General features: G+C 34.9%; 1 protein-coding gene across 1 annotated transcript; it reads left to right on the forward strand.

Annotated features, from left to right (window-relative positions):
• The first annotated feature begins 2868 nt into the window (after positions 1-2868).
• On the forward strand, positions 2869-6092 carry LOC121379694 (KRAB-A domain-containing protein 2-like). The gene is made up of 3 exons (XM_041508344.1): positions 2869-3259; positions 4039-4139; positions 6009-6092. The coding sequence occupies exons 1-3, from the start codon at positions 2869-2871 to the stop codon at positions 6090-6092; spliced, it is 576 nt and encodes a 191-aa protein (XP_041364278.1).
• Positions 6093-27212: the final 21120 nt, after the last annotated feature.

Genomic DNA, 27212 nt, shown 5'->3' on the forward strand with positions numbered 1-27212 from the left:
CACCTTTTTGCGTGCCATATGCTAAAAATAGCCCAGTTGGCATCTGGCAAGTGTTTTTCATCTGGGTGTTTTAACAAAATTAAAATAAAAAACAGGCCGCGTTTTTAAAAATTAACTATTAGATATATTAATACAAAAACAATTCCGTTCCATAAATATAATTAAAATGTCTTTACTAGGGCACTTTAATTACCTTATAATAGATTGTGGGTTTTTTCAATGAATTAGAAGCCAGTTGAACATGTGTTCATGGTAACTTTTGATGTTAATCTGTTTTGATATGGTATTTGAATGTTTTTGCAACGGATTAGAGTGCATTGAGTGCCAGAAGAAACGAAAACGTGTTACAAGGGGTTATCGTGAGCCCGATATTGTTAAAGGATTTTAAATTGCGAGGGCAAGTGGATCTAATTGATATGCAAGCCATGGCAAAGGCATCACACAAGTGGATTATGGTCTATCAAGACCATTTGATAAAATACTGTGTCGTGAGCCCACTGAACCCACTTGTGTTACTATATGCTGATGACACTATACTACTTGCTAAAACAGCAGATGACTTTTAAAATCAACTAGATTGTTTTTAAGTATACTGTGAAACATGGAAACTTAAAGTTAATGCAGCTAAGACTAAACTTTTGATTTGACTCAAAAACCAAAAATACTCAATTTACGTATAATAATAAAAACTTAGAAATCGTAACTGAAGTTAAATACCTTGGGCTTGTGTTGATTAAATCTGGGTCATTTACAAATGCTAAGAAAGATTTAATCAATCGAGCCTCAAAGTCTATGTTTGCTGTATTGCAAAAATGCAGACAGTTCAATTTATCAATTGATTGTTAGTTAGACCTGTTCGACAGGATTGTAAAACCTATATTATTATATGGATGTGAAATATGGTTGCTTCAGTAGTTTAGACATCACTGAACGATTACACCTCAAGTTCTGCAAATGTATATTATGTGTTAATAAGTCGACACCAAGCTTTATGATTTATGGTGAATTAAGTAGATACCCACTGTCCATTAGTGTTACAGTTAGAATGATCACATACTGGGCAAATGTTGTTAATAGTAGAAAATCTAAATTATCTGGTATATTATACATGTTGGCATCATATAGCCATAACGTTAGTGCTATAACATGTACTTGGTTATCCTTCATAAAACGTATATTAGATGAATATGGTTTATGTAACATATATCCATGTACACAGGTGGATCTTTTGTGGTTAAAACATGCCTCATCAAAAGGTATTAACTACAGAATGTTCAAGCATGAATTTAAATTAGAACATTATTTGTTGAAACTCTCCAAAAAAAAGCTAGAATTCTTTGTAATTTTAGAACTGGTAATGTCAGACTTCCTATTGAAACAGGTAGATGGTTTAATATTGAGAGAGAAAACAGAATATGTCACTTGTGCAATACTGATGTTGGTGATGAGTTCCACTATATTTTTAAATGTACGTCTTTATCTACTGAGCGAAATTAGTGTATACCTAGTTACTATACCAACAGGCAAGTGCAATTACCTTTTACCAGTTATTTTCTACAACTAAAAATCACGTTTGTGTAAACTATGTAAATATTTGCAAATTGCCAATGGTACAAACAGGGTCTGTCAGTCTTCTGGGTTAATATTACTTAAAGGAAGGGACAATCAAGGCATTTGACCTGGTATGCATATTTAATTATATATAATGCACATTATTGCTTAATATCAATAAGTATAATCGTAGTTAATTAATAAAACGGTTAAATGTGATGGCTATTATATATAACGGGTGCTGTCATATTGTATCATCCCAGTGAATACGCCCTCTGGCGAGCTGGTGGTTATGTAATACCTAACGTGTCACGTCAGGAATTAGTCTTCGAACTGAAGAAAAAAAACCAGACCTGATTTTTGCGGACGCATCGCAATATTCTATAATAATAGTCATCCCAGTAAGCCAGCAACAATTATATATTATTTTTAATACAAAATAAACCACCATTGTCAAAGTGTTGAAATAACTGTATTATGGTTTGTACATAAATTACCCCACGTACTGAAGTAATAATCGGAGTGTTTTCTTAGTTAATTGGTATTTTCTTTCCGTGGCCTGTACCTGTGGTTCCTGATTGGCAGGTGTATATTTAGACGGTCCCTGTGTCTAGACACATTAAAAAGACGTGCCTCTTTTAATAAGATCACAGGGTATTGTGTGTTAACCGCACGGACACCCCTCTATTCGTAATGGATCAGCCGTCCTGCTTTATTACTGTAAGTAATTCTGTAAAACCCTTGATTAAGTAGACTTTCCCATCTAAAATCACAAAAGTGACCAATTACGTAGTCCTCAAGAAAAAAAAATTATCACTTGGGTATCGTGAGTGGTCGTTTTTGCTCGAACGTAGCATATCAATAAGCCTAATAATATCCTTTTTTTATCATTGGATTTTTAAAAAAAGAAAAATATTGTAACTCCATTTCGTTCTATTGATGCAAACTGAAATATATTTAGTTAAATAGTTTATTATACTATCAAGTCATTTATGTTGTTTTACAAGTCAGGTTGATGAAAGCGAAGCGCCTTGTCGTAAATTAGAGTGTTTGTTTACACTGTGCATAGAGCAGATGGACGGAGCTGACGTCACTTCGCCCCAAGCTATACCACCGGACGTCACAAAAACGAAACAAAATGGCTGCCCCTAGTTAGCAGGAATAATCATGTTTTTTTATTAACTCTAAAATAACGCGTTTTTCATTTGATGGACATATTTCTGCTGCTCGGTGCCCCTCAGATTTTGCAGTCATAATGGCAGCGATCTTACTGCATATGTCATCACAGAACTCAAGCTTCTGTGGCCCGATTTCCTCATGGTTCACGGCAAGCCTCGGCACCCTCAGTGTCAAGGATCTGTTGAACGGCTGAACTGTGATGTGAAAGATATGCTGATTGCATGGCTAGGTGATAACAACTCAACAGATTGGCCTATGGGACTGCGATTTGTTCAGTTCCAGAAAAACTGCAGTTATCATTCCAGCATCAAGCAGACACCATACAAGGCCTTATTCGGTACTGGTGCATGGATTGGATTGTGTACATGTGCCATACCCACTGAAATCCTGGAATGCATGGTGTCTGAGGAGGATCTCATTGCGGCATATGCTACAACAGACAGTTCGTCAAACACTGATGCTGCAGAATCGAGTGGAACTGAACAGACCACAGTCAACGTCGCCAATGACATTCCCGAATCCATGTTATGTATGTCAACATTGTTGAGCATTATATGATACACTATGTATGTTATTATCGTATAGTATTACTTTCAAAGGAAACATTTAAAGATGTACTCGATACTTTGTACATATTATTTCTGTTTCACACTCAACAAAAATATGTGCATCATTATGCAAAAATTAATGCTATTAATAATATGTGAATGTAATAGCTTTTTTGTTAATGGTTGACAAAAGTGTCCTCTCGATGGCTTGTTATCTACGCTTATCTATGCATTTTCATGTAATAAAAAGTAACTGGATTATGTATGGTCAATACTTGAAACCATTAATAACATTTTACTTTAAATCCAGAACCACCAGCTCAACTCTCGGTGCAGCAAGAGAACATCTATTTATCCAGCAATCAGTGTATACATTGGCAAGATATGATGACTAGATAAATCTCTCTATTTTCGGTCACTGACCAAAAATATAGGTCACGTGATATAAGCCCGACTCGACTGAATATTTCAGAGTAGATTTTCAAAAAACATACTCTTTAAATAATTTGTTGAAGTGCAGTAAATACAAATAACTTTTAGTTTTTCTATAACAATACAAAACTTGTATATGTATTTTTGAATTAGAGTTTAGAAAGGCTTTTTTAATGTGACAGAATGTAGCTAGCGTCTTACAAATAATAACGTCATGTATCATGTATGACGTCATACGGAAAAAGCCTTGCTAGGTTGAACATACTCGATAAAGCCCATATCTTAAGACAGTAACCAGTTATTCCCTATATTAAACTTAAGCGAGCAGCTGATGGTCAGATGGCGCAAGCAGAACGCATGGTCAAACGAAGCCGTGTGGAGCATGTTGCTGGTAACCCAGGAGACAACGTGACCATTCCTATCCCTTTGGTAAAGGGGATCCTCGTAACATCATGGGCGTGACTGTCGATGGAAATGAGAATGACTTGTACCGGTTTGCAGTTCACTCAGGATTACTTAAAGGACGATACAGCAGGAACCAGTTCAATCTATGTAACCAAAAGTTATATACTTTAAGTGACATGAGTACAGACATTGAGGTGGGACTACGAAATGCAGTGAAAGACGCGTCTTTGGGCGGAGGTCAAGGTTACACGAAATGCAATTGTGCTTTTAGTGCCAAACGATGCTCGTCAACCGCTGCAAGTGTTAAAAAGCAGCTGTAAAGTGCAATAGCAGATGTCTGACCGGTCTGAACAAATAAATATATGCATGTGTAGAAGTACGGGTGTGTAATGTATTAAACATGTGCATCTATGTATGTGTTTAATTATCAATTATGTGTTTGTTGATCTCAAATCCGTTGCAAAACTATTAAAGTAGCACATTAATGGTCACTGTGAACGCATTTAGAACTGGAGATTTTTATTTGAAATAAATTACATAATTAAATAATATTACATCTTGTCATTGGATGTGTTTATCTTTACAACAATTGCTGTCATTGAGAAATTACCTCGAAAAGTCGGGCAATGTGTAGATTTCCTGGATATTTCAGGCAGTCTACAGATTGCCTGATTTTACACATTGCCTGTAACATATGTTTATATAAAACCCATTGAAATGTACGTTTATGGTTTAATATTACACACAACTGAGAAACATTAAACACATTTATCATGAAATAGTAGGGGTTTATACAAAATGTTGTAAAATCTTAAATTACATAATTAAATAATATTATATCTTGTCATTAGTTGTGTTTACCTTTACAACAATTGCTGTCATTGAATGATGGATCTTTCATTTCAGGCAATGTGTCGAGAAATTGCCTCAAAAAGTCAGGCAATGTGTAGATTTCCTGAAATATTTAGGCACTTTACAGATTGCCTGAATATTACAGGCAGTCTACACATTGCCTGCTTTTACACTTTGCCCGTAACATATGTTTATTTAAACCCATTGAAATGTACGTTTATGGTTTAGTATTTCACACAACTGAAAAAATTCGAACAAATTTATCACAAAATAGTAGGGGTTTATACAAAACGTAAAACCTTAACATCAAATAACTATTTTAAAACATAATCGTGCTCGCGTGTTTGTGCCAGACTGCTCTTATGCTACTTTATTGGATATGCTACCTAAAATCTATATAATTAATACGATTACTGCTCGCACGTAATCCAACAAGTTGGTATATGACTGTAGTCATTATATATTCAGCGTAGACACTTTTATAGAAATGAAAAATTTATTTTTTAAAGTGTTGCATTTGTCAGTATTTGTAATGATGAATTGTACGTGTAGAATGCAGGAAAATGCATTCAAGAAGATTTAATTTTCAATTTTCCCGGGGAACCATGTCCTTGAACCCATGTAGAAATTCTTAATCGAATCAGCCCCTCCCCAAATGTTTACTTACGTTTGCCATGTCTGCATATGCGTAACCATGCCTATGCTTTAATATTAAGTGACATGTTTGCCCCACCTCCACCCCCACTGGAAAACTTCCTGCAGAGGCCAGTGGTAAGTGTATGTATGTGGGAGGGGCGCAAATGGACGCGAAATCGCTTTAATAATTTTGCCTTATTCACGTGAATACTATACAAATAATCCACGAATACGCTTAAACATTTCGTCCTGCGTTTTTGCGTGTTTGTTTGTGTGTGTGTGTGTGTGTGTGTGTGTGTGTGTGTGTGTGTGTGTGTGTGTGTGTGTGTGTGCGTGCGTGTGCGCGCGCGCGTTTTGGTTGTATTTGTCGGGTATGATATTCATATTTTACATGTTTTTTTACAGGATAATTACCAAAAGATAGCGATTCAGCTCATCAACGAAACGGGTGTCTCGCTCAAGATAAGTGACATACACTTTGTCTCATGAACAGGATCCTGTTAAACATAACGAACAAAGAGATATCCTTGTCGCCGAACTTAATGGCACATTCTCCAAGATGGAGGTTGGGATGAAAATCGATATAGGTAAAACCAAATCCAGTCTGTACATTGGGCTTAAAAAGTCCTCACCTGACAAGTACCAGCACCTAATGCAGGTGACCAAAAGTAAAACAGCTAAATGGGCCTCTGATGAATGTCATGATAGCACTGACGTGAAGATAGCAAGTGGTCGCTATGTGTTGACCCACACTGTGGAAGATAAAGATGCCCCCCCCCCCCCCCCCCCCCCCCCCATGTAGAGTTCACAAGTATACCATTTCGTGTGCCTGATTTATACAATGACTGTTTCCGGCACATACCGAATCCTTGACAATACAATCTAGGATATATCTACTGCAAATGATATCGAGTTGTTATGGACAGTGAACACTTGTTTGACCTTTAATCTCTGACTGATATGAACTGAACTTTATTTACTCTCAGGCCGTAAACCACGGCATATGTGGTACATAATACAATTATACATATATTTTGACAAGATGGCAAACGTATAAGTATTTCACATAAATAAATATTCGTTTGACCTTATCTGGTTTTCCTTTCCATATAAATTTTAAAAGTTTCTTTTGAAATTATAGTATTAAATTAGTAGCGGATTTGGAATGGCTGATAATAAATGATTTAGCCATAAATAAGGATTTTACAACAGTGTTGTTAATGGTGTTAAAGTTCTACTTGACCAAATATTCATTAAAGACTCAATAGCTTTCACTTTATCAGTATAATTAATTTCAACTATATTTTCTACATCAACATCAAACTTAATTCCCAATAAATTAAACTGGTCTGTCCAATCCAGTTTCCATTCTTTACATAATTTATAACGACTGCGGTTTTTTTATCCTATCCAAATCAATTTAGTTTTCTCTACATTCACTTTAAGACCTGAAAATCTAGAATAAAATGTTATTCATAGTAGCATATAGGCTTTTCTCCGTTCCATCTAATATTACTGTTGTATCATCTGCAAATGAGTAAATAAATATTCAATGTTACCAAGTTTTATTCCTTTTTATATTATTATTGCGTTTTAATAGTCTGGCTAATATTTCTGCACAGAGAAGGAAAATATAGGGAGACACTGGATCGCCCTGCCTACACCCTCTTCCTAGGTTAAAAAAAGATGAAGCAAATCCATTACAAGGACACTAGATTGGTTATCTCTCTGAAATAAGTAAACCCATTTCTGAATCGATCTTCCAAAACCAAACAACTTTTAAACTTTGTGAATAAAATCCCAGTCTACCGAGTCAAAGGCTTTTTCGAAATCAATCAATAATAATAAGCCTGGGATATTATGTTCTTCGGTATAATTCATAAAATCATATACCAATCGTGTCACTTCACCGATGAATCTACCTGATAGAAATCCCTTTTGTTCTTCACTTATAATAATTGAAAGGACCGACTTTATTCTTCGGGCTATAGCAGCTGATGCTAATTTATAAGACACATTAAGTTAAGAGATAGGTCTCCAATTTTTTTTAAGTTTCTTGTTTTTATTTGCTTTTGGAATACAGGTTATTAAAGCTTGTTTTGGGGTAACTGAGAGCATTCCATTATTATATGCATAATTTAAAGAATTTATTAGATATTTGTTTAGATCTCTCCAAAAAACTTTTTTTAAATTCTACTGTAAATCCATCAGGGCCAGGACTTTTTTCATTTTTCATAATTTTAAAAGCTTGTAGGATTTCATCATAACATAGTATACCTTCTAGACATTCAGAAGTATCTGGGTCTAATTTTGTGAACTCACTCGAGTCATTGTGTGAAAAGAGTTCTTCTAAGTTTACTTCACTTACTGTTTTTTTTTCGAATAAAGCTTTTCAAAGAAAGACTTAGTTTCCTCTATTATACTCACCGTGTCTTTGATTTTTTTTACTATTATTTGTCTCTAATTCTACAAAAGATTTATTTAGAAAATTTCTAGATTCTAAATTTAAAAACAAAATTGTGGGTTTTTCACCTTTCTCAACCCATCTTGCTTTTGATCTAACAAAATTCCCTTTAGCTCTTATACAATTTTATTTTTTTCAATTTCAACATTAATTAATTTAACACTTTGGATCAGTTTGTTTTTAACATTAATATCTTCTGTATCATCTATTTTTTGTGTTAGTCTATCAAGTTCAATTTCTAGCTCTTTTTGTCTATTTATTGTAAAAAAAAAAAAAAAAATCATAGATGAATACCATATTGTCTTCCCCCGAATCATAAGTAGTAAGGTCTCCCATAAAAGCTGATCATTGATTGTGAATTGGGTTATAGTCTCGTCATTAGTTTTATTTTTGTATTGCTCAACAGTTACATTTATAGTTTCTTTAATCAACTTTACAAATTCCTTGTCTTCAAGTAATGAATTATTAAACTTCCAAAATCCCTTTCCTCTTTCTATTTCATTAATTTTTAATGTTAATTCAATAAGTGAATGATCAGATTTAAAACTGGGATGAATATTTGTAGAAACAACTGATGATAATAAATTATGTGATATTAAACAATAGTCTAACCGTGACTGTTTCAAGGGTGTAGTCTGTCTCCAAGTAAATCGCAGTGAAACTGGGTTATGTTCTCTTCATGGATCTTTTAAGTCAAATATTTCTATCATATCCAATATTTTTTCTCGTGCATTTAGATTATTAACTGTTCTATAATTGTGAAAATCAAGTGATGGATCTTGAACTAAATTCCAATCACCACATAAAATAACCAATTTACTATCTAATTTATCAATTATATTAATTAAATTGTTATAAAACGTTGGTTTATCTAAATTGGGACCATAAACACTAATCAACGTGTAAGAATCTTTGTCTATTTCAACACTCAGTGCAAGATAATTACCATTTTTATCTTCCTGTATCTGATTTACTTTAAATTCAAAATTGTTATTATATAATATTGCTGTTCCCCGAGCATTAGATTTAAACGAGCTGCAATGGGGAGATTATGGTTTGAGAGTCTAAAACGTAATAGTGGACTCGAATGGTTTTTTCTCAAGCGATGTTAAAATATGTCTCAAATGTTAAACAATCTTTCAACAGTTTGTAATTTGAAGCTTTTCCAGAATTATCGATATGACTGTACCATGTTTGTAGGAATTGATCTGTAAGTCTTCAAGAAATAAATTCTTTAAAAAGTGTAGCACTTGCAATTCTATTACATTGTGACATCCATATATATGTACAACCAATGTTATCCAATATTGATTATACAAAGTCTATCCATTTATGTTTGTAAATATTATTATTGTAGTCATTCAACAACAATCTATAAACAAATAATGATAACTTGGACTGCTTCCCTGTAATTAGTCTGAACCAAAAGGTAATCATCCTTAGCTTTACAGTTATAGTTACCGGGAAACGTCCAAGTTCTCCATACGACATGTACAACGGTGTAGAATTCCTCACTGGTAACAGTAGTTTTAAACGTTTATTATACAGTTTATCTATGGAAGCTAAACTTTCGAAACCCCATATTTTGTATCCATATAAAAGGACTGGTATAACCATGCAATCAAATAATTTAAGCGGACAGTGAATAGATATATTACAGTGTTTTCCTTGTTTGAGAACGAAGTACATAGCTTTATGTGCTTGTTCGTACAACATTTTTCTTGCATTAGTAAACTTATTTAATTTATGGAATACAACACCAAGGTATTTATAAGTATGTACTTTATCAAGTCTAGACTTTCCCAAATAAAACATTTTGTTGTAGTCCTTCTTGTTGCCACTTAAAATTAAAACTTTTGTCTGTTTACAATTGACAGCTAGTTTCCATTCTGTACAATATGAATTAAACGTATTTAGTAATGTCTGCATATCTTCAAAATTATCTGCGAAAAGCGCTGTGTCGTCTGCATAGAATAAGACAAAACGAACAATAGTGTTAATCAGGGTGGCATCTGTGAATAATCCATCTATTTGGATACCTTTGCATTCATTCTTTCTAAAAGTTTCTTCAAGGTCGTTAAGGAACAAGGAGAACAGCAAGGGTGATAAATGTTTACCTTGCCTAACATTAACACAACAAGGAAAATAATGTGTCCTTGCGTTATGAATAGTAACACAAGATTTAATATTCTTGTACATACTATATATGACTTGGAAACATTTACCATTTATATCGTTTTGTATAAGTTTACTATTCGCCATACTTTGCTAAAATCTATAAATGCACAAAATAGTTTTTTTGCTTTCGTGCTTTTAATAATTCGATAAGTCCATAGAGAGTAAAAATATGATCGTTCGTAGAATATTCCTTTCTAAATCCAGCTTGAGCTTCTGAGAGTAAACATTCCCTACCAATTGGAAAATTGCCCACTTAAAACCACTTTTTAAAAAAGGAGATAGAAGTTCACCAACAAATTACAGACCTATATCATTAATAAGTTGTGTCAGAAAACTATTTGAGAGAATAGTGTTTAAACACCTGTATAATTATTTCAGATTCAGTAATCTACTTTATAAGTATCAGTGTGCATACCGACCTAACCACAGCACCTTGTACCAATTAATTGAATTGTATAATAAAATTTGTAAATCACTGGACAATAAAGAATATTTCTGTGCAGTTTTCTGTGACATGTCCAAGGCCTTTGATCGGGTATAGCACAGGGGTTTAATCTATAAACTTAAACAATATGGCATCAGAGGCAATCTCTTAAAATGGATTAATAATTATATTTCTAATAGGAAACAAAGAGTGTATACAAATGGAACCGTATCAAATTATGGAACTCTAAAGGCTGGAGTACCTCAAGGATCCGTTTTAGGTCCCTTACTATTTTTGATCTATGTTAACGATATTGCTGATGAACTAGACTGTGTAACAAGGCTATTTGCCGATGATACAAGTATTGGAATATCGTCAAATGACATTTCAATTATAGAACGCGATCTAAACATTAATTTGTTGAAACTTTATGAATGGTCAAACAAATGGTTAGTTACCTTTAACCCGAATAAAACGAATGCATTATTGTTTTCTTCTAACCAACTTAATTAATGAACCATGTCTTGTATTTGGTGACACAACTTTAAACAAATCAAAAAACGCATAAACATTTAGGTTTAACTTTAGCAGATGATGCAAAATGGTCTAGTCATATTCTAAATGTATGCACATCAGCATTGGTAATGATCTCAGTATTAAGGAAATACAGACTGTTATTAAATCGTCAAACTCTAATGCGAATATATAGTACTTTCATTCGTCCCGTCCTAGAATATGCTTCAGAGGTCTGGGATGGCTGTTCCCAATTAAACGCAGATAATTTAGAAAAGGTACAACTAGAAGCTGCAAGGGTAATCACTGGCATGCCTAAATTTGCTTCACGTAATTCGCTATACATTGAAACCGGTCTTACAACACTTAGTCAAAGGAGAAAACAAAACAAACTGTGTACAATGTTTAAAATAATGAAAGGAATGACTCCCGATTTCTTAGCTAATTGTATTCCACAAAGATTAGAATAAAGGGTTCCTTATATGTTAAGAAATCGTGAGGACATATCTACACCTTTTGCTAGATCCTGCTTATTAAAATCATCATTTATTTATTCAGCAATTGATTTATGGAATAATTTAAGCCCAGTAATTAAAAAGTGTGAAACAATATCGTCTTTCAAAAAAGCAGTAACACCAGTGGTAAATAAAGTTCCATATTATTTTTCCTGTGGAAAAGGAATAGAAAATATATTGCATACTAGATTACGACATGGATGTAGCCCTTTAAACGCCGATTTGTACAGATGTGGACTTACACAGACCCTTCATGTAACTGTGGATACAGATTAGAAAACAATATCCATTTTTTCTTACAATGTAAACAATATGAACAACAGAGACTGCTTCTATGTAATTCCTTACAGCTTTTTCAACCAATGGATTTACAATTACTGTTATATGGTAGAAGCACATTAAGCGATGCCAATAATAAAGACATATTTACTTATGTTCAAATATATATATATAAAACTCATCATTTTGATTAATAAAATATTATTTAAATTATTTGTAAATGTGATAGCGAATTTAACTGCACGTGATGTACTACTAGTATTTGTGTAATCTTTTGTATTATATTTTTTGTTCTTTCCTTCACATTCTTTTGTATATAATACATTTCCTTACACTGGTTATCCTTTGAATGTATACATGTAGTTTATATTTACAGCTATGTAATATAGGTCGCCAAGTATATCGTATGAATATAGAAGAGGGCCTCGTAAGTTGTCAAACTTGTGCCCAATTCTTTTGTTCTTTGTACAATAAAATATGTTTGCAATCAACTAGGGTGCGTGTATAGCCAAAAGTGTCGGCTGCTGTGTCAATAAACAGTTTTCCAATGCTGTCCACTGCGACGTTAGGATCCTCTTTAGAGAAGTGTTCACTTAGCTTATCTAGATTGGCTTTTATGTCACTGATGATATCACGGTTTAATGTATCGTTAGAGCTGTTTGCCTTATTTGCATTCCAAGTTCGTGGTATCGGTTCCTTTTGTTTGTTAGTTTCAGGTTCACAGCCTGTTGTAAAAATATCCAAGCACAGAGTTAATGGGCTGTATATGTCCGAGAATAACGGTTCGAAGTCATGAACTTTAAACTTGAGTATTTTAGAAAGTGTACATAATGAAGCTAGGGCATAGTCGACAACGCTAGTTCCTTTGCAGGTAAATTTACCAATATCGCGGTCTTCATTCACTCTTCCGTTGACAATATACACATTGTTGTTTTTACAAAAATCAATAAATTTGTATCCATGGCTATTTGGTTTGCCGATATCTTGGTTATTTCTTTCTAAGCAGATTCCAATATTTAATAACTTGTAAGGTTCATTCATATAATTAGAAAAGTCATCTAATAATCCTATGGCATTTGTTAGGTCGCTATCACAGACTACATAATCCGGTAGCAATCTCGTTCTTGCGTTAAAGTCACCGATAAGTAGGATATTATGTTCAATTGATACGTTGTCGTTCATTTCCTCCTGTATTGTTTTAAAAGAATCATTATTGAAATACGGGGAACCTTCGGGGAGTATATATACTGAACAAAAAAAGAAACTTCCGATTTGTACATATAGTATATGTTGTGTTAACGAATTCATTGTGTAATGAAATTATATAGGTAGTATTAGCCTTGAGCTGTATTATCAGGATTCATGAATTTTATCGATTATTTTTGCACTGTTAATCGTCGGCAACGTGAAATTCAATTTGCACGTGCATGCATGGTTCGACATGTCCCGTGTAGTATTCGGTCAATTTGTTTTACTTGTCTTACTGACATTGTTGTCAAGTGAACGAAAACGCTTCAAAATTTGTAAAAAGATTAACGTTGTTTACATTGTAGCATTTTTAGTATGCCAAGAATACCCAATAATTTACGCGAACGGGCGATTGGCATGCTTGATGCTGGCATGTCGACAGAAGACGTTGCAAGGCATGTTGGGAGTTCTAGTCGAGCGATACGAAACCTTCGCGTAAGATTTCGAACGACAGGAAGCACCAACGACTTGCCACGTCGTGGACGTCCGCGTGTTACAACGCGTGGTCAAGACCGCTATATCATGAACACGCATTGGCGCAATCGATTCCAAACTGCCACAGCTACTGCTGCTAACACACCTGGGCTTCATAATAACCGAATCAGTGGGCAAACTGTTCGTAATCGTCTGCGAGAGAACGGTTTACATGCACGACGTCCTTACGTCGGATGCGTTTTAACGCAACGTCATCTTTTTTTGGATGAACCCAGATTTTCTTTACAACGTGGTGATGGCAGGGTGCGCGTTTACCGTAGGAGAAATGAACGCTATGCTGACTGTTGTGTTCTTGAACGAGTTCGTTTCGGGGATGGGGGTTCTGTCATGGTCTGGGCAGCCATTGCCCATGGTTATCGTTCACCACTAGTCGTCATTGATGGCAATTTAAATGCTCAACATTACCGCGATGACATTCTCGCTCATCACGTCATTCCTCTGTTCCATAACAACGCCAACATCTCGATTTTTCAGCATGATAATGCCACCTCTCATACAGCTAGAGACACTGTACATTTTCTTAGGACAAATAACATTGATTTCATTGATGACTGGCCCGCTAAAAGTCCTGATCTCAACCCCATCGAGCATGTCTGGGATAGTCTGGACAGACGATTGAGGCGTCGTCCCAACCCACCCGCTAACGTCAACGAACTTCGTCAAGCGCTCATTCAGAAATGGAACAATATTCCACAGGCAGAAATCAACACTTTAGTCAAATCTATGCGCCTGCGATGCACTGCAGTGATCAATTCAAGAGGTGGTCATACCCGTTATTAAGTGGGGTTTTTTTTTTTTTAACCCCTACCACACTTGGTCAAAATTTCTCCCAGTTTCTGTTAACCTATGGCCATGATATTTGCACCAAACGATGCATCATGGAACACTCTTTAAACGCATATATAACAATTATTCCACCGGTTTGTTTTCATCAAGTTATGTTCAATCAAAGTTAGCGGAAGTTTCTTATTTTGTTCAGTATATATATAATTCCGATAACAGTATTTGATAGATCTGTCCATATAACTGGGCTGGAAAGTGTGAACCATAATACGTACTCTGATGTCTTTTCATGAACATATATTTGATCAGAAATATTACTTTTTAACGGCCAGACATATACCACCAGATTTCAAATTTGATTTGGTTATTCTGTTATTTGTAAATATTATCTAACCGGGGATTTCCACGTAGTCAATATTACTAAGTTTGGTTTCTACTAAACAAAATATCATATGTATTGATAAAATCAAAAAATACAGGGATATATAATCTGCTGTTAAGACCACAAACATTTAAATATAAAATATTTACACATTCACAAATGTTTATTTCTTCTGGATTACTGCTTGTGCGTTCACGTGCTATACGGTAACTTGTACTATTTACAGGTGTTGTATTAAAACCAGTGTCTATCCTCCGGCGTCCCTGTGGTCGTTGTTCCCTCGGAGAGAAATTACGCGCACACTTGTTCGCGTTTTCAAACGAAGGGCTTGACGAAATCGGGGCATTTGGTTTTTCACGTTGTCTATTGTCACGTCTATCAGGATACCAACGCTTTCCGTCAATGTATAGTTTACACTGCAGTTTGTATTTGAGTTTTACTCACTCCTACATTCTCAGCTTATGGCTTGTTTTTAGAGTGGTTGTTTACCTCGCGTTAGGCTCATTTCATTTATTCCATTCATGTTTTCATGCAGTATGGTTTTAACTTCTTTTAGCTTAGTTTTAAAGTAAGTTTCTTTTAATGTTTTAAGATTATTTTATAAAAAAATTAATAAATATATATTATTATTAGCTGAGCTAACTTAGTAATTATTTTTATCTAAAGTTACGTTATATTTAGGCCTAATATTAGTTTTTTATTTTATATATATATATTGTTTTTCTCATACGTTTTACCTATATACTTATTATTTTGTTTTGTTTAGTTTTGTGTTTGTTTCATTCATTCATTTATTTATCCTTGATTATATGCATAGTAGTATAGGCCTACTATGCCAGCGGATTTGTTACAGTTGTTTAATATTATCAAATACCAAAACGGGGCATAGTGGCACAGTGTATTTGTTCTTCTGTTTCGCCATTCGCCAGCCAGTGCATCTCGTGCACATAGCTGCGCTTCTATACGATGTCAGTGTTCGACTGTCAAGTGTTAGGTATCACATTGTGTACTTCCCGGCCTCAGTACGGACACGTTGTTATGTCCACATCTATTTATACAAATGTGAACGTATGTCCACACTTATACTTTAATCAGCAATTCAGCTCTTATTACACTGGTATTTAAAATTTAATAAGCTGGATTGCAGTGTGGCATGCATTGTATTTAGGTGAGAGTGTTATGTGTATACAGGCGTTCATGTTTATGTTAGACCTGATATTTAATATTATGTTAATAATTAATGCTACAAACCAAACCATCTCATGACAGCGGTTATACGTCTCGTTCTATACTTATTATTCATAGTTTTTTTACGTTGTTTCTTCTATTGTCATTGATCTTCTTTTTCTCCCCTTAAATTGCTACAGGTAAAACACATATACTCTTCAAAAGAAGAAACGCAAAACCACATTGTCGTAACATTTGGAGAATTGATTTAATTATTGAATGGTGAGTCCGATAATTACCAAATGTTGCAGGATTGTTCACAATTCACTCTAGTCCATTGTGAGTAAGTGATAGGACACACCACCAAGGTCAAGGTCATCTGGAGTCAATACCGGGTGTGGCCTCCGCGTGTGTTGACAACTGCCTGGCACCGCCTGCCCATTGAAGCAACCAGAGTACGGATGACGTCCCGGGGGATGGTGGCCCACTCGACCTGCAAGGCTGCTGCCAGCTCGGGCAGGGTCTGGGGCTGTGGTTGTCGCTGTCGGAGGCGTCGGTCCAACTCGTCCCATAGATTCTCAATTGGGTTCAAATCCGGTGATATCGATGGCCAAGGAAGGACATTAATGTTGTTGTTCTGTAGGAAAGCCGTTGTGAGACGTGCTGTGTGAGGCCTGGCGTTGTCATGTTGGAACACTGCGTTGGCGTTGGCCATAACTGGAACGATGTGTGGCCGGAGGATCTGGTCAATGTAGCCCTGTGCATTCAGGTTGCCCTGCACGTGGACCAGGTCAGTTCTGCCAGTGTGTGAGATGGCTGCCCACACCATGACACTACCCCCGCCGAATCTGTCCACTTCCTGCACGCAGTTTGCCGCATAACGTTCACCACGACGCCTATACATGCGACATCTTCCATCATGACGTCGGAGCAGAAATCGGGACTCGTCACTGAACCACACCTGTCTCCATCGCAGTTGAGGCCATTGTCGATGAATCTGGCACCACTGCAGTCGGAGTCGACGGTGTTGTGGTGTTAAGATGACACCTCGAACTGGACGTCTGGCACGAATTCCTACCTCACGTAGGCGGTTCCGTACGGTCTGGTCGGATATCCTGCGCAAACCTGGTATTGCTGCGGCTGTGGAGGTGGCAGTAGTCAATCGTTCCCGAAGGTGGCGTACCCGGATGTAGCGGTCCTGCCCGGGGGTAGTGACCCGTGGTCGACCGGATCTAGGGAGGTCACGTGTTGATCCATGTTGCTGGTAACGGTCCCACAGTCTGGAGATGGTGCTTGGGGACACATGGAATGCCCTGGCAACGGCCGTTCTGGATTCGCCTGCGTCTAGTCGGCCGATGGCATTGTTCCTCTGCGGTTCACTGAGACGTGGCATGTCCTGGATTGTCAACTGTCGGCCAGATACAGAGGCCAGGCAAGCGAACACCCTGCACTTTTATACTGTCGGTGTTCATGTTTCACGTGCAGACAACGCACGTGCAGTGGTGACATGGTTTGCACGTGGCTGCGTTTTTGCGAATATTCACATTTTGGAACTTTATTGTACAGTAGCTGCGTTTTATCGAATGTAACCGTGGGAATGTGTTTGGGACATGCAATGACCTTATATTCACAAAGCATGAACCGGTAGGAAACATAAAATCGGAGTTATAACCCATTTGTACCCTTTTTGCGTTTCTTTTTTTTGAAGAGTATATATGCAGTTGTCTTCAGTTGTACTCCAATCAAGATGGCTTTGTTAGGAAACGGTTTTTTTTTTACAGATATTTGAACAATGTTTTGACCCAAATTCTTTGCATTACAATTAGGAATTACATTTATTCTATTGGGAAAACTTGTAAAAATATGCACATATATTTCATGTACTATACTTCAGTACCTTGATTCATATTGTTGACATGTGCTACACATTACAGACATATTTGCGCTTGAGGTTTCCATGTGTTATATCCCCTTTTCAGCCTGTGCATACTTCTTTTTATATGAGGATATATTGTACCAATGGCAGTTGATTTGAGTCTGTACAGGCAGAGAATCGGGCAGTTTGCTGGGGGCTTGCGCGTGGGTGATAAATGTTGCATGAGTAGATATTATTACCTACTGATAATTTTGACTTATAATCTTTGCTTATTTGGCTTTCGAATAGTGTTACTTCTTTTTTTCTGTTGTGGTGATGTACATCCACATCCGGGACCAGATGACAGTTAACTTTCTATTGTACATTTAAACGTTTGCAGTATCGGAGAGAAAATGGACCGTATTTATGCTGACCTAAACAATTATGATATAATTTGTATTTCTGAGATATGGTTGCATCAAGGGATTTCTAATAATGACATTCTACTTCCTAGCTATCATAACCATATACGTAAAGATAGGTTGACTAGAGGCGGTGGCGTCGCCATTTGTGTAAAACAAATATAATTTGTAAGCATATGCCAGATTTGGAACGGAACAATCTGGAAGCTGTATGGGTAACCATCAGAGTTAAAGATCAAAACGTACTTGTTGTTTGTTTTTATAGATCCGATTACAGTATGGCATATTGGGAACTAATTTCAGACTTTAAGCAGCTGCTAACGATAAGATGATGAAAACCATTATTGTAGGTGACTTTAATGAAGATGCATTGCGTCCAAATCATCCCCATATTAATAATATTTGTCAGCTACACGATTTGTCTCAAATTATTATAGAGCCAACGCGAATTACCCAAACAAGTAGAACGCTAATTGACCTTATTTTTACTCCTTCTTTAGATATTGTATCAGAAAAGGGTGTTTTATCCCCAATTTGCAGTGACCACTTTCCTGTGTACATTCTGCTAAGGCTTAGAATGACTCGATCAAAATGTTATAATAGAGTACTCTATGATTATAATACTACTAATATCGAAAAAAGGAGTTTTAAAAAATAGGATTGAGAGGATTTATTCATTAGCAAAGATATAAAAGTTGTAGCAGAATTGATTACTTCGGTTATAAATAAGTGTTGTAAGGAATTTATTCCCCCAAAGAATATTACAATTCGAAGAAACGATGCTCCTTGGTTGAACGGTAATATTAGGAAGTTAATGCGTAAACGAGATATATTATATAAAAAGGCTAAACGTAGTAATAAGCCGCTGGACTGGGAGTTGTTTAGCGAAGGACGTAATAAAGTTATTGCAAGTGTCCACAAAGCAAAATCTGAACATAATAATAAATTAGATAGCATCCTGAATAGAGAACATGGCAATAAAACCTGGTGGCGTGTCCTGGAGCAATATCTAAAGCAAACTAAATAAATTTCTAACTTTTCACCAACTGAAAAGGACGGAACTGTATATGATAAATAGATAGATATTGCAAATGTAATTAATACGTTTTTTGTTGATCAAGCTGTCGTTGATGAGCCAGGGGAAGACCTACCTCCAATGTTTTATGATGTAAATCAATTGAATACAATTACAATAAACGAGGACGTGGTTAAAGACATATTGTTATCTGTTGACGTCAGCAAAGCGAGCGGGCTAGACAAGATAAGTAACAAAATTCTTTAGGAAATTGATACATATAATATAATATATATATATATATATATATATATATATATATATATATATATATATATATATATATATATATATATATAAACCATTGACTAAATTGTTCAATTTGTCCTTATACTACTCAACATTTCCTACCATATGGAACTTATACTACTCAACATTTCCTACCATATGGAAACAGTCGCTTATAGTTCCAATTTATAAGGAAGGAACATTCATTCATGCAATAATAATAGACCAGTGGCTCTCACAAGTTGTTTGTCAAAAGTATTTGAAAAGTGTATATTTAAACATGTCTCAAAAAAATGTCTGGATAATAATGCAATATCTCACTTACAATCTGGATTTAGATCAGGTGATTCAACAGTTTACCAGTTGACTGATTTTTATAACTTTATTTTCAAATCTATGGACGATGGGAAAGAGGTTAAAGCAATATTTTGTGATATTAGTAAGTCCTTCAACCGTGATTGGCATAAAGGGTTACTAATTAAATTGCAGACAAAAGGAATCACAGGAAAGGTTATTAATTGGTTTAGTAGTTATTTAGAAGGTAGAACTCAATGTAAGTGGGTTCAGTTCAGAATTCAAACTTTTTTATCTTTTTTTTTAAAAATATTTATTGCCCCAGAAAAAATAATAGATAATGTCAGGGTTGGGGCCCCGAATCATTACCGTACATAGACAAATTATAAACAGAATATGCCATGGATCAAGGAGAGAAAGGGAAGGAAGAAAGCTGAAATAAGTATTTCCTCCAAACCAACAACATTGTATAACAAACAACCATGGTCTCTTTTATATAAAAAGGCTGGTCGTTTAAATATTTTCCAAACATCTTAACCAACATTCCCAGTTTTCGTCGAATTCTTCATGTAAATAATTCTTGCAATACATATATTTTTCTAATAATAGCTTATCTTCAATATAATGTTTGAATCCAGTTTTATTGAGTGTGGTGTTCTGTAATTTTGTTTTGAATATATAATACTTTATATTTATAATTAACCAATTTACGAAATTGTTTCCTTATTTATATAACCAAATAAAATCATAGCGTAAAACAAGTGAACCGATGTTTCTGGCTGGCGATGACAGAAATTACGTATTCGTTACTGTAATTCTATGTAGGATTTGATATTGGAACCACAACAGTGTTGGGTCTTTCCAAATCTTAAATGGCAGGCTATAATACTTTGCCCACTCTGAAGGGGAAAAAGCAAATCCTTCAGCAGAGTATTTAATCTGCGAAGTAGGAAATATATTCGTGCCGTTGAGTAGTTTATAGATGTCTTTACTTCCAGATTTATTTTTCAAAAGGGTTTTTATTTTAACTGGTAAAATGGGATGCTTTGGAACACCAACTGTTTGGATGTTAAAAGTAGTTTTCTTGCGTATAAAAACTTGTATAGCCTTTAATAAAGAAGAAAATTCTAGAAAATTTAATCTGTCATAATCTATAAACTGTCCTTGGTTATTAAGTAAGTCTTGTATAAATAAAATCCCCTTTTCGATGTAATTTCTATATACTGCAAGTTTTTTTTATCTATAACAATATTGTTATTATATCAAATGTTTGAACATAGAATGTCTTCTGTATTGATGAATATTTTTTTACGTTGCAGTAAAATCCAATTATTCAGTACATCTTTCCAAAATAAGGTTTTTTTTGTCTCGTCTTTAACTGAATAAAGTGATCCCCATAAATTATTAAATCTTTCATTGTTAACCAGTCAAAGAATAGAAGAGAGTTGCCCATTTTGAATTTGATATAAAAAGTACTTTAATCCAGGTCAGTTTTAATGCTATTGCAAAATTTATAATATCTACCATTTTGATACCTCCATATTTATAATCTTACACTAAAACTGCTCTTTTAATTTTAGTTGGTTTGTTTTGCCATATAAAATTGAAAAACATAGTATTTATTTGTTTTAATAACTTCTCTGGGGGATTGGGTAGTGAAATTAATAAATGAGTGATTTTGAGAATTACTATAATCCTGTTCAATTATTTAGACCCAAAGTTTTTTGCAAATGTTACGTTTATTTCCTATTCGATATTTGTTTTCTTTGCATTTACATGAAAACAAACCCAAACCCCGACAGCTTTTATATACAAATCATCATATAAAATGCACGAAGTTGACTTAATTCCACTTTTTAAAAATCTCTATGTCTTTTGAATGCACGTTATTTCGCCTATAAATAACTAAGGTCATTTGCATATCAAAACATTGGGATCTGAGGCTACGTGAAGGCCATTATAGCTTGTTTCACTAAATCAAGGTTATTATTGTTTTGCAGTGTGTAACAGCATTGTCTAATCTTTCAGTTAAACATAGATGTAAACAAACAGAACATGTAACCCTTTCTTGTAGGTGCATTATATTTAATAAATTTAGCTAATGTATTATGTATTTTTATTTTATTATATCAATTATATATTAGCATACCATACCTAACCTAACACAACTGAGGTGTAGCACAGTAATAAACACAAATCACCTCACACACCGCAGGAATGTGCTTTCCAAATTTATAAATAAATTTAATGCAGGCCGGACCCAGAAGACCGGGGGGGGGGGGGGGGGGGGGATAAAATGTCAAAGGCCACCAACATCAAATAATAATAAAAATGTTATTTAATTTGCCTCTAAATTGGGAACTCATACGTATATATATATATATATATATATATATATATATATATATATATATATATATATATATATATATATATATATATATATATATATATATAGTATTTAGGGTGGTGCTAGGGGCTGGGGTTTGGGGGTGGGGTGTTACATTTGTAATGCGAAAAACCAAAGGGCTATTGTTCGGACTCGTATGGGTTCAACCACTTTTTCATCCCGCAGACATAGCCCTGAATGTTCAAAATACGATAGCATTGCTTGGTCAATAACATCATTATTTCGATCTATGACTGCACGTGCTATTGTAGCAATGTGTAAACCACGTAAAATACAAGTTAGGTAGGGTATATAAATTCATTGAAAATGTATTAGTCGACATTCTTGTTATTGTTATTTGAGGAAAAATATGGGTAAATCGAAAAACACTTCAGTTGATGTAAAATCGTGTATTAAGAACGTTTTCGATTATTTTGAAGATGAATATCAGCGCGGTAGACCTAGGTATGCTTCTTATCGAATTGTCGATCGAGTTTCCGCTGCACTTAAAGTTTCGGTTTTCAACAGTAAAAAAAACTCTGAAACATCTAAGCTCTACGAATCCAAGCACAGAAATCACTGTTTAAAAAACGCGACCGAAAACTCATCGATTTATTTGATAAAGATGTTATTAGACGACGAGTATACAGATTTTATAGAGAGGGCGAATTACCTACATTACATAAGATTAACGTGGCTTTAAGGGAGGAATGTGGAATCAACATATCCATATCAACTTTACGAAGAACACTCCATGACCTCGATTTTAAATACCAACATATGTCTACAACGGAAAAAGTGATTTTTGAGGACGCCAATATATCAGACAGGAGACTGTCCTATCTCCATGAAATATCCAGTTTACGAGAACAGGGGTATTTAATAGTGTATCAAGATGAGACCTGGGTGAATGTCAACCACACAACATCCCACCACTGGACAGATATCCACCCGGGCACAAGTACCGCCAATCACCTGCCGAAATCAGACGCTGCTGATCGAGTTCCTAAACTCCGTTCGGTGACTGGGAAGGAAAAAAGACTTATTATTTGTCATGCTGGCTGTGATAAATATGGATTGATAGATGGCTGTGAATTGATCTTTGAGGCTAAAAAAAACAGACGGAGACTATCATGGTGAGATGAATCATGACAATTTCATCAAATGGTTTGAAGAACAACTTATGCCTTCTCTACCAGAACCTTCTGTTATCGTCATGGATAACGCAAGCTACTACAACATATTAACTGAGATTACACGATGTCCTGCACTAAACGCTAAAAAGGAAGAAATTCAGTCGTGGCTACGAAACAAAAATATACCTTTTGAGAGTAACATGACAAAGCCAGTTCTTTATGAACTTGTGAAAAGTAACAAATGTGCAAAGCAATTTGTTACTGATGATATTGCTGAACGCCATGGGCACTTGTGTCTAAGACTGCCGCCAAGACATTCTGAACTCAATCCGATAGAACTGATCTGGAGTCAAGTCAAAGGACACATAGCTCGTCATAATGATGGTAAAATGACCACGGTGCGGAGAGAATTTGCACATGCATTGAACTCTGTCACACCTACACACTTCTCTGACGCAGTTAAACATGTAATAAAGATCGAAGAAGATGTTAGAAAACAAAATAGTTTTATAAGAAATAAAATACCCCCTGTGATAGTCCCCCTTAACGACGATAGTGATAAAGAAATGAGTTCGTCGACTGATTAAGTTATTTCTCCATACCCTTCAGGAGTATTACTTTAATGTATGCATGAACTCTTTAACACCAAAAACAATTTATTTCCATATCATTCACTATCAAACAACCTAACAACCTATAAACTAATCGACTAGAAATGCATATAGACTACACATACATACGAGAGAAATGTTTATTTAACGACACACTCAACGCATTTGATATACGTTTATGTGGCGTCAGACAAAACGGTTAAGGAGCATTATGACAGTGAGAAAAAAAACTCGCTACCGCCACATGGGCCACTGTTTCCGATAAGCAATTTTGATAAGCAATAAGGGACGTTTTATATGCATCATCCCATAGACAGGATAGCACATACCACAGCCTTTATACATCAGTTGTGGTGCACAGGCTGGAACTAGACACAACCCAATGGGTCCACCATGTGGGATCGATCAGTCGACCTACCATGAGCGAACGCTTTACCTCTGAGCTACGTCCCGCTCCATATACAAAAGAAGCCTTAAGTGGGGTTGGGGTTGTGCAGAGGGTCACACCTCCACCAATCGCATGCATACCATATTCTTCTCTCTCTCTCCCTATAACCATATAACCATAGATTAAAAATATGTTGAGTGCGTCGTTACATATATGACGTCTCTCTCTCTCTCTCTCTCTCTCCCTCTCTCTCTCTCCTCTCTCTCTCTCTCTCTCTCTCTCTCTCTCTCTCTCTCTCTCTCTCTCTCTCTGTATGTCTGTCTCTTCCTTCAGCGCGCGCTTGTGTATTCCACAATATAATTATAATATTTGATACATATTTTTTTTTCAAACTGAGGTTTTGTCACTTGAACTCCCCACCTGAATCCGCGCCTGCTTCATGTTTTCAGATATTTTCTTAAATATAGGTCATACTACGATTTGTGCGGATAGGACGATAGAACCGAACATTAGTTTGAAACGCACTATAGAATGATGCTTTTGATATGCAAATGACCTTAGTTATTTATAGGCGAAATAACGTGCATTCAAACGACACAGATATTTTTAAAAAGTGGAATTAAGTCAACTTCGTGCATTTTATATGATGATTTGTATATAAAACCTGTCGGGGTTTGGGTTTGTTTTCATGTAAATGCAAAGAAAACAAATATCGAATAGGAAATAAACGTAACATTTGCAAAAAACTTTGGGTCTAAATAATTGAACAGGATAATAGTGTTTTCACAACAGTGATTCTACCAAAACCTGTTATCTTCCTTGTTAACCATTGATTTATCAAATTTTTCATTTCCAAAATTTTAGATTCGTAATTTTGAGCAACCATCTTCCACATTCAGCATAAATGTTACTCCCAATAAAACGTGAACTGATCAGCACCCCAAACTAGCTTCCACTTTGCTGGATGGAAAACCTCCTTTTATTTTTTTATTTTTTTCACTTCCTATCCAAATAATATGTGATTTTGAATCATTTATGTTCAAGCCAGAAACATCACATTAGAGATCCGTCTAAAATAAAGGTAGTATCGTCTGCGTATTAAGATAAAACATATTCTTCCCCATTTGTACTTATCCCTTTATTATCATTAGAGTTTCTAATTAGTGTTGCTAAAAATTCTGCACAGATGATAAAACTATATGGAGAGAGTGGATCACCTTGCCGGCAACCTCTTTCCAGTTTAAAACTCTTGGAAAAAAACCATTTTGTAATATACACGACACTGAATTATTATAAAGAGTTCTGATCCAATTTTTAATTGAACTTTTAAAGTTAAATATATCCAGAATTTATTCAAAAAACCCCACAAAGAAACCAAGTCAAATGCTTTTTCGAAATCAATTAATACCAACATTCCTGGTATTTTGTGTACCTCATTATAATACATTATATCATATATTCATCGTATATTTTCGCCTATGTACCTGCCCATAATAAAACCGGTTTGATCCTTAGCTATAATTTTATCTACTACCTTTTTAATTCTGTTAGCAATACATCCTGAAGCTATCTTATATATACAATTTAGTAAGGTAATTGGGCGCCATTTTAAAAAAAACTGTTTGGTTATTTGGTATACACGTAATAATACCTAGTTTTTGTGTATTAGACATTTCTCTTATGTCATAACTATAATTTAGTGATCTAATAATGAAATGGCCTAGGTCTATCCAAACAAACTTTAAAATTCAGCTGAAAAACCGTCTGAGCGAGGACTTTTGTCATGTTTCATGTTTTTAAGAAATTCCAATGCCTCACTGTATTCAATTTGTCCTAGTTCTTTCGCTTCTGCATCTGTTAATTTATTTACAACAATATTATTAATATTTCTAATATTTCAAATTTTTCGTGGGTTTCTTTTTGAGTATAATTGTTCATAAAATTGCTTTGTTTCTTCACTGCCATCATCTAATTGTAGTCTAGAAATAAATTTACTATAATAATTTCGGTTTTCCAAATTGCAGAAATATTTCTATCCATTTTGCTCTAGATCGAATGAGTTTGCTCTTTAACTGTTTTCTTTTTATTTCTATTAATTGAATTTTCTTACTTTCTAACAAGTCTGAATTAATATTGTCTTCATTTTCTTGTAATATTTTGATTTCGTGAATAAGTTTCAATTCCAGTTTCTCTTCAGATTTTGTTTTATATAAGTAGAGTACGCAATAGTTTTTCCTCAAATTTCCATTAGCAAAACTTCTAAGAAAAGCTGATCATTAACCGTGTATTGAATACTTTCATTTGGAATATCATCTATATTTTCGATGTTATTTAACGGTAGAGCGTACTGACATTTAAAATTTTGTATTGTTTCTTTAATGGAATCAACGTTACATTTGTCCATAAGTAATGAATTATTTAATTTCCATAGTCATTTACCTTTGACATAGTTACGAATTTTCAAATATTTTCAAACACTTGAATGATCCGACCTGTACCTACTATCAATCGACACTTTGTTTACAAAAGGCATTAAATTTTCAGATAATAGATAAAAGTCCAATTTAGCTTGTTTAAATGGATTCTTTTTTCTCCATGTATATTTCTTTACTCTGAGATAAAGTTCTCGGAATGGATCTATAGATTTATATTTTTCAAAATGTTCTAAACTTTTAGCTCTAGCTTTAGGATTGTTTTATATGTATATAATATTTTGTATCTAAATTCTTTATTAAGTACCAAGTTAAAATGCCCCGCAGACAA

This window comes from Gigantopelta aegis, chromosome 8 (assembly GCF_016097555.1).
Source record: "Gigantopelta aegis isolate Gae_Host chromosome 8, Gae_host_genome, whole genome shotgun sequence".
Lineage (NCBI taxonomy): Eukaryota > Metazoa > Mollusca > Gastropoda > Neomphalida > Peltospiridae > Gigantopelta > Gigantopelta aegis.